The following is a 9,339-nucleotide window of genomic DNA, read 5'->3' as shown; positions in this document are numbered from 1 at the left end:
TAAGCTGTCATTAATTGCATTGCACATTACATGGTTGTGCTCTGTAAATGAAAAACAGGTTACAGTTACAGAATTCCTTATAGCCATGCAGTTTTATTAGCAACCTGGATTGAACGCAGCAGGTGATACGGTATTCGTAATAACCACGAGAGACTTGAGACTTGACTTGGACTCTAGCTCAAAGACTTGTGAGCATCTCTGTTACATAGTCATATTCATGTGCCTCTTCACAGCACTAGCAGCCTGATGAAGTTCTACACAGCGGCCCTGACCTTGCAGGTAAAGCAGTGGCTGTTCATCGTTTCTCAGGCTTCTTTACCTCACAGAAAAGAGACTATAACACTCCTCCTCCCAAAATGTTACTTTAGGATACAATTTATTAACCCACAGTTCATGCACAATTATTTAACAAAGTGAACAAACGACATTGATCCGTGACAATTTCCTTTGCAGCTCAGATAATAAATTAGATTTAAAAACAGTCAGTACACAGAACATGAAAGCAGAACAGGAACATGAGAAAGTCAACACTATGAGATAAGGATGTCTGTGTGGTGGAATACAAAACAACAATGAACAAAGGACTTTCTGGGAAAAGAAAGAACAGTTGATATGGGTCAGAAACTTGCCAAAACCTGAAAAATCTCCTGACTAGCGAGACACTTCCAGTAAAATTCAACTCTGAACGTATTTGCACACACAAATAGGGACACTTCTGTTAACTGATGGTCACGCCTCATCAATCTGTAGCAGTGACATTTAACGAGGAGTGTGGCTGAGACCGTCCGGGTCAAACAGAGGAACTTTAGCTTCAGCTTTTTGAACAAATGTATGAAATTCACATCCATTGACTCAGCTGCTCTGAATTTGGGAGGATTAAAGAAAGGACACAGAGAGCGAGAGAGAAGTGGGTAAAATGTCAGTGGGTAGTTTTGGATTTCAAGACAAGAGACAAAAGGATCGTTGTAGATGTAATTTGTGAATGCGGAAGTCCTGTGACATCACAGGACAAGTCATTTGCCACTGGGTAGTCCCTAATGTTACGAGGTTCAACAAGGGGGTGGAATGGCGGGAGACTGATTAAGCCTGTGTGTGTGGATGACAAAGCTCCTTGACCAGGAATACATTAATAATAGTGACGGTGGACGTGTCTAACTGACCAATATGTGCGTATATGCATGAATGATTAAATGTCACTGAATGTAATACAGTGATGATACTTGGTGAACTCGAATCGACCCCTCTCTATATCGCAAACCTTTCAGTGTGGAAAAATGGTCAAATTCACTACTTTAAAGGACGTACTGCCCTTATGCTGCCTTTCAACCCCCAGAGAGAGAGCGAGCTGTGGGGGTGACAGAGAGCAGAGAGCCCCCTCTGTCTGCTGCTTTATTCTCTGTCTCATTAAAACAGTGAAGCTGTGTTCAGACGGGGGCTTAAGGGCCAAATGGAAATGAAATGTGCATATGTGTGTGTTTGGCTATAAGTCTGTTTATACTATAGCACTATAGCTGCAGTATGTCTGCTTTATTATGCCTGAATCATAATTTTTGAACCGATTTCTTTTATGTTGATGTGTCATACAGAGCTTTCTGGATGTCCTTTAATCTCCCTCTGATCACCCACCCCACCCACCTTTTGTTCCTCTTTGACATTTCTTATTATTTTCTGTTCCTTCCCATCCATTTTGTTTTGCCTCTTCCAAGCCTCCATTGTCCTGCTGTTTCCCTTCTTTTTCATCTTTTCTCCTGCCTTTTCATTGTCCATGCTGTGCGATTTTGAAGTTTTGCAGCCTCAGCAATCTGCAGACGGCTGCGAGTTGAAACTTTCCTTTCTCACACGTTCACACGTTCACACAAGCCCACACGCAAACACACACAGGCTTGTTAAACTCAGATCTAGCTAATACTGTTCGTGTGGTGGGAGCAAATATAGATGAATTCAAGTATCAAAAGAAGCTGTAAATACCCCCGTGTAGCGCAGAATAGTGTGTGTGTTCGCACACATGTGGCTGTGTGCGATGTCTATGTGCAAATTAGTGTGTGGCTTTACAAAGTCTTTAAAGCCTTAATGAGCTGCTTAATTACTCACAAACTTTACAATGGAGACCAACTGTGTGTGTGTGTGCTGACTAAGCTACACTGCAACTCACTGGAGAAACCCTTTGAAGTGACTTGTTGAGGATGTAGTACACCGCCTCTCTCTCGCTTCGTCACTTCCGTGTTACGTTTTTGCTCTCTTGGCCCACTTTCTTGAACCCACCCTCCAGTGTTTCTTACTGCGTTACCATGGAGTCATCATCATCCTCTTCCTCCTGTCGAGCAGGGCCTGCGGCCCGGTGGCTTCCACTGCCGCTGCTGAGGAGTGTCAGAGCCGGACGAGAGGCCTTAGCAGGAGGAGGTCCCAGGGAGGAGGAGGAGGAGTGGGGGGAGCAAGAGGGGAAGGGAGCCACAGTGGCCCTGACTTTGCTGTTCGTTCCCACTTGGCGACCCTGGTTTTGTGGCTGAGTATAGACAACACACACCATTTACATTTGAAAACAGAACGTCTTCATGCTACTTAGAATGCTATTTAAACTTTAGTAGAATAATACAGTCTGAGCTGTAAGGGAGACAAGAAAAGAGGGGGAGGCTCTGAAGGAGGTGGAACCAAAGAGAGATAAAGAATTACAGAGGAAAGATGAGAGGAGGAAGATATTTGCAGTAACGGGGTAAATACAAACCCTATGTTAAGAGCTGAGGGCTAAATTCCACTGCAGTGAATGAGAACAGAGTCTGCCAAAGAACAGAGCATACATAAGCAGCGCGGACAAACATTTTCTTGTGTGTTTTGCCGCTGTAGTGAACTATTTGCATGTCAGCAGCCTTATCAACCCCGATGAGTCACACTGCCAGCATACTCTCAGCTCACAGTCGGCTTGAGTTGATGCACAAATTAACATGGAGGATGGAGGGATGAACTGTTAAGATCTTTCAAAGTGAGACACTGTGTGTAACATACTCTACTGACAAAAGGATCGCTGGTGTGAAAGTCAGGTATATTATGAGTTATACCACAAGTTATGAGACATGTTGGGATTCTTGTCTGCAACACAGCAGCCACTTTTTAAATACTCGCTGACACATTTGCAGTAGTTGAATTGTTACCAGACTTTTGGAAAGACACCCCTCTTATATTGAGAATTTTGTTGATGAATCATGTAACAAATGCAAATTGGTCAAAACATTAAAGGCGAATCTTTTGTGATATAAAAACAGCCTACATATACTCTACTCTAAGGGAAAACAGTGTTAACTTTAAAAATAGACCTGAAAGTACCACAGTACTGTTTTTGGCTCCATAAACCTCACCTTATGATTTTCATTCTCATGCACCTGTATATTCAGTCATGGTAATTCTTCTTGTGTTATAATCAGTGGTGGAGTGTAACTAAGTTAAAAATTATATGATTTATAATAATAATAACAGTCAAAGGGATATTTCAGCCAAATATTTTGAATACCTTTTGTTTTATCTTTTTTTTATTTTGTTTACTTTTTGTTCTGGGTTTTATAGGTGGGTTTAGTTTGGTTGATTTAGCTTTAGCTGAGAATACTTCTGTACTGGAATATTTTTAAGTTGTGGTACCTCAATACTTCTTCCACCAGTGGTTATAATGTTTCACCACTGCAGGTTATGGTCATGTCTGATTATTTAAACTGGTCCCAGACATCATACACAGATATAACTCCTACTTTCCGCTGTTTCTGATTAACTAGTGTTGTCAGCATTGAGGTTGTTAAAAACATTGAGGTAAAATGACCTCAAATGTATCAATCTCACCTTTAGTTCCATGAAAAGGACCTGCTGGTCTTTCTTTTCCAAGTCAGATGAATATCTGGCCCATAATCTGATCAATGCAACATGCCATATAAAGGGCTGATTTATGCTTGTGTTTGTGTATTTATGTACTAAACTGCCTGTCCATGGTAAGTGCTGGCATCTATTGAGTAAATATGGAAGTGAAAAGTGAGGAGGGAGTTGCATTCGTAAAGCACACACTCCCCGCACTCAAGCTTGATGAGGGTTATAAAAATATTCTTCCTGCTTCGTGTAGTCAAATAATTTACATTGAGTGACAATATATTAACTATTAACTCATGTTGTCGACTTCACTCATGTCACAATCACTGTGCTCATTTATAGGAGTAGCACATCATGACCTTTACACTGTCATAAAGCTGCCGTGTGTTTACCTGCCGTAGCTGCCTGCTGCCTGTGGGTTTAGGGCCCTCTAGTGGTTGACGCTGGTCTCTGTGGGCAGCTGCTGGCTGCAGTCTGGAATCATCAATATCATGTCCCTATAACTACCATCTTTATCACTTATATCTATAGTCTTACGTTATCACAATCACAATGTGTTACATAACCATCATCCATATTATCATCACAGCCTTTATCTCCACTGTGGAGACGGAGTGGCCTCTGCATCCATCACATGTTAATAATAAATCTAGTCCACTGTTCTAACATCAGAAATGGTACACAGATGTATTTGCATCATATCTGCATGCTTGGTTGCATCATCACGGCAGCCCCCTCTGACCTGTATGGGTATCGTGGCTGGGAGAGCAGGCCTCTACTCCTGAGGTGCTGGTACAGGTTACTGCTCAGAGAGAGAGGGTTGAACACAAACTCCTCATCCAGCTGAGTGAGACAGCCCTGATCGAGAAACAGATGGAAAACAAACTGTTTACAAGGCAGCTATGCACATATGAGCATAGAGCCAATATAGATATCGTCAGCATGTCCTGCCCAGAATATACTGGATAAACAATAATACCAAACAGTTCCTTCTAAAATTGAATTAAAACTGTGAGTGTACTTTAATTAAAATATAAAAGCTGATGAAATTAATCAAGTACTGTGTCCTTTCTGCAGCTGTGCTTTGAAGTGAGTTAAAGGTGTTTCTGTTCTTAGCCATTATATTCATGGGATAAAAATCCAATAATAAATAGTAAACAATAATGTAGATTTGTTGTGATGTGATAACTATAATTAGTGTTTTCTTTTAAAATACACTGTTTTATTGGTTATTCTCACACACAAAGTACTTCAGTTAAACTAATAATATTGTTAACAGCACCAACTTAAAACAGATGTTATCTTATTGCAGTTTTCATTTCATCTGATATATCTCATTCATCTGAAGCAGGGTCCCGGGCTAGACCACAGTCTTTTTAATATTAGTTACAGAGACCCAACAATCCCCACCGAGAGCAAACACTCAGTTACAGTAGAAACCTTGAGTAGAACATAGAGGGCTGCTAACTGCCTCGAGAGAGAAAGAAGGAGAAGGGCAGGAGGTGCGTGCTTTAGTATTTCCAGGCAGTTTAAAGTTATTTAAACATTGGACTGCAATGTAGCGCCTTTCCTCTGACCCGTAGCTCTGTATCACTGCTGTCTCTGCGTGCCCTTTGCTTGATGACACCTTTGCTCTGTTTGGGACTTCCTCGCTATGTCGGAGGCAGTCCCAAACAGCTGAAAGTTAACATTTCTGTGGGTCTGCAGGGAATATTTCGTTCCCCCCCCCTCTGATGAAGAGCAGCGCATGTGTCTCATCCAGTACAGTCCCGTACGGTTCTGTGTCTGTAGACTTTTTTCTTGACATGTCAGAGAACACATATGGGGTAGAGATGAGCAGAAAACCTGCTGAAACACAGGAGCTACTAAAATCCAGGAGTTCATAACTGAATTAATGTGATTATATATGTAATCGTTGGTGCCACATGCACATTTAAAGAGGTTACTTCCCCAAAAAAAACACAAAAGAGGAGGGAAGACAAAATCATGCCTGCATGTGTGTGTTGACGTCTTACTGCAATATATTTCATTATGTCTGTGAAGATTCTCAGTCATCCAGGTCACAGTTATCCAAGTTCTTCAGTACGGAAGAAGCCTCTTAGGTAAGAGGCAAAACTTCTTCATGTATCTTCAATCTGGTCCAGTAGTCACTTGATGTAACCTTCTTTGGATCTTATTCCTTCTATTTTTCATATATTTTGAATTGTCAACTGCCACCTAAATTTTGGGTTTCCTGTTGCATAAATAAACATTTCATTTTAAACATTTCCACCATAAATTGAAGCAGAAAAAGCAGACACTGATACAGAAAAAAATCACCAGAATGCAGGAAATGAAGTGTTTCCCCCGCTTAATATGCGCCCCCCTCCAATGTTAAAATGAAGCATACACTCTTGGAGCAATAGGTGGCCCGCAACCACAGATCCAGACTCCACAGCTCCGGCGGCAGAATTCAGAACTTGAATTTGTCATTGTAATTGCTTATGCTATATCTATAAATATGTATAGATATCTCTAGATGACTGCAGAGATGTATACCTTTTTCTGTTATTGGTTCCAACTTCAATTCAGATGAGATGATCTACATCCCATCCATAGACCAGATATTACCTCAGAGAAACACCTTTATTCAACAGTTTAATCTTTTATCAGAAGTGCTTATTGCAGTGATATTCTTACTGTGGTGGGAAGAGAGAATTACTTCACTGATAAACTCAACAGTCAAATAAAGAATTGTTTTGAAGATGTGAAATTGTTTTTCATCAGCCCTGAATTCAGTTCCTGGATATGCATTGGTAAGCTATCTATTTCTGCTCTCTGTCTGATACTTCTGTGGCAAGTTTACAATGAACAAAGGTCAACTAACCTGTATAACCTGCATAGCATGGAGTGCAGGTTCCTGAGTTGAGATGGGCAGTGAGCAGGGCAGCAGCAGCTCTCTGGAGACCACCGGCTTCAGGAGGAGGGACAGAGACGGGGATGGCTGGAGGATATAGTGAGAATACACACCTGTGTTGTACACAAAAACATACATATGGAGGGCATTAAAGTGCACTCACAAGGACTGATACATTCGCAACATTACTCTCTATCTTTCTCTCTCTCACACACACAAACACACACACTTATATGGACCTGAGCCTCCAGCTGTGGACCTCTGTGCCAGCTCCACCTGCAGCAGCAGGAACAAGTCACGACTCTGAAATAAAAACAAAACAAATCCAACATCAAACAATTTCATTCATTTGTATTGCACAGAGGAAGACAGAGAAATTTACAAGGTGCAAAAAGTAAACTCGAGCCAATCAGAGGGTCAGTGATCCAGCTAAGCACAAGGAAGAAGAGGAAAGTGATGGAAACTATATTAAACTCACGTTAATGTAAAATCTATATTGATTTTTATTTAGTAAATTGTTATAATTCTAGTGTTTTGTTGTTCTCTTAAGTATTACTATCCTAGTAGCTGTTTTTTAAAAGTTAAAAAGGAACTTGGTTTGCAAAGCTCAGACATATATACAGATAAACTGCATAAAGTTATAATGTGATCCACAATAAAACAAGGATTTCTACTGTTTTCTTTTTCTTTTTTTACAGAAGCTGATGCTTGTTTATAAATGTTATATTTTGCCCATTTCTGTTGATAAAATCTAAAACGTCTAAATTGTAAAGAAAATTGTCAAAGGATGAATAAATTCATTGAAGGTATTTTAGGGGTACTCAATTGCTGAGCTGAGTAAGCCAAAAGTGACTCAGGTCAGACTCTGTTTCTATGCTTGGTCGATCTAATGATGCAGCTGTCTTGATAAGAATGTACTCTGTGATTCAACTCCTAGGTAACCCCAGGTCAGGACTACCTTTATTTTTCATTACAGACAGACTGTCTGGCTCTATGTAGAAAGTGTTGCATGTGGCTCGAATGACACACAATGTGACTTAGGTTAACTTCAGCTAAGCATAGTGTCTTCTTTTGACCTATATTTAATAGAATCTTCACACACGTATAGAGAAGTAAACTTATTTGGAGACTTAGTGAACGTCTGTAAATAGGGCTGGGGAGTAACGAATTACATGTAACGGCGTTACGTAATCAGGATACAAAAAAATTTAACTGTATTCCGTTACAGTACAGAAAAAATAGACGTAATCAGATTACAGGTACATTTTGTAAAATCTGGGATTACTCATAGGGATTACTTTAAGCAGAAAGTTTCCATGAAACAGAAAATGCAGTGTTATTGTGACTGTTTTCTTACAACATTTGGCTCTTGGCAACCTGGGGCTGATGAAGTTTATAGGACCGCTAGCAGCACTGCTAACCTACCGAAGTAACCGGCCACAGATACAGGCAGATAGGCAACAGTTAGCAGTTTAGCAAAAAGCAAAGCTAACACCGAAGCTCTTTGTAAATCATCTCAGTAAGTTACTGGATTCCCTGTTGGTCATTGAGGCTGTGTTCGGTGCTGTTCGTGCTGTGCAGAATGAGTAATGAAAATTGTAAAATGGTTTCCCAAATGTCAAACTTAAATATCATCAACAATACCTACAAAACAATGTTTTTGTCATTGATGGGCAAGATACTGCCATAGCTCATCATATGAAAACTTTTGGATTTTGGGAATATGAAATTTTGTTATTCTATGTTTCTCTAAAAATACACTGAGCAGACAACACATCATTGATACTTCTCTTGTCTTCATTTGCCTATTTGGCATTGAAGTAATCCAAAAGTAACTAAAAGTAATCAGATTACATTACTTTTATTTTTTGGCACTTAGATTATGTAACTGATTACATTTTTAAACAAGTAATTAGTAATTGTACTGGATTATATTTTTAAAGTAACCCTCCCAACCCTGTCTGTAGGTCTAGAAAGGATAAATACACCCAGACAGGAAGTATCCTGGAGATTTGCTGTTGGTGCTACACTGTGTTCGCATGCTGTATGCTGTTACCAGTCTCAATAAACAATGCTGCTCTTCATAACACCTGAAACCTGGCTCTCTAAAACAATTCACAGTCATGCACCCTGAGTGTGTGGCAGAGAGCGTGGAACATATTGTGGTTGGACTCCATTTCATCCCAGTCCAGCTGCCAGCAGGTTGTGGGGCGGATCACCAGCGGCAGGCCGTACAACACACTCTCACACACTCCGTCAGCACGAAGAGTCCTGCAGCACACGCACAAAACCTTGGTTAGCACGCAGACCCAAAATGAAGGACACACTATCTTTTCGCTCCACAATAACCGTCTCCAATCAAAGCAAAGCGTTCTGCGTGAGACCACTGAAACTGTAGAGAAAAACATTTCATGACAAAGAAGACGTCGTCTATCTTCTCTAAGCTCATGAAATAGTTTCCAGTAGAACACAGGCTGCATGCAAACACATAACAAATCATCAAGAGCTTGGAGACGGAGAATGACATCATCCCTGTGACCGTCCCCCACCTCCATTTATATGTCACTGCTGTTAATCATGACTCATCAGTATGCAAATCA

At 40.5% G+C, this 9,339-nt stretch overlaps 1 protein-coding gene across 2 annotated transcripts in view; it reads right to left on the bottom strand.

Annotated features, from left to right (window-relative positions):
- Positions 1 to 359: 359 nt before the first annotated feature.
- Positions 360 to 9,339, bottom strand: part of LOC119913364 (meiosis 1 associated protein) — a 65,844-nt gene continuing 56,864 nt past the window's right edge. For both annotated transcript variants that reach the window (XM_038732775.1, XM_038732776.1), the window contains exons 7-12: positions 8,869 to 9,010; positions 6,979 to 7,042; positions 6,710 to 6,852; positions 4,586 to 4,701; positions 4,236 to 4,317; positions 360 to 2,503 (exon numbers count right to left, since the gene is read on the bottom strand). In XM_038732775.1, the coding sequence (XP_038588703.1) occupies positions 2,276 to 2,503; positions 4,236 to 4,317; positions 4,586 to 4,701; positions 6,710 to 6,852; positions 6,979 to 7,042; positions 8,869 to 9,010 (775 nt within the window). In that variant the 3' untranslated portion in view covers positions 360 to 2,275. The remainder of the gene's footprint in view (positions 2,504 to 4,235; positions 4,318 to 4,585; positions 4,702 to 6,709; positions 6,853 to 6,978; positions 7,043 to 8,868; positions 9,011 to 9,339) is intronic.

This window comes from Micropterus salmoides, unplaced genomic scaffold, assembly GCF_014851395.1.
Source record: "Micropterus salmoides isolate LMB-PRFRI ecotype aquatic unplaced genomic scaffold, ASM1485139v1 Ms_hic_scaffold_2, whole genome shotgun sequence".
Lineage (NCBI taxonomy): Eukaryota > Metazoa > Chordata > Actinopteri > Centrarchiformes > Centrarchidae > Micropterus > Micropterus salmoides.
The sequence above is the reverse complement of the archived record's forward strand: the minus strand, read 5'-3'. Positions and strand labels throughout refer to the sequence as shown.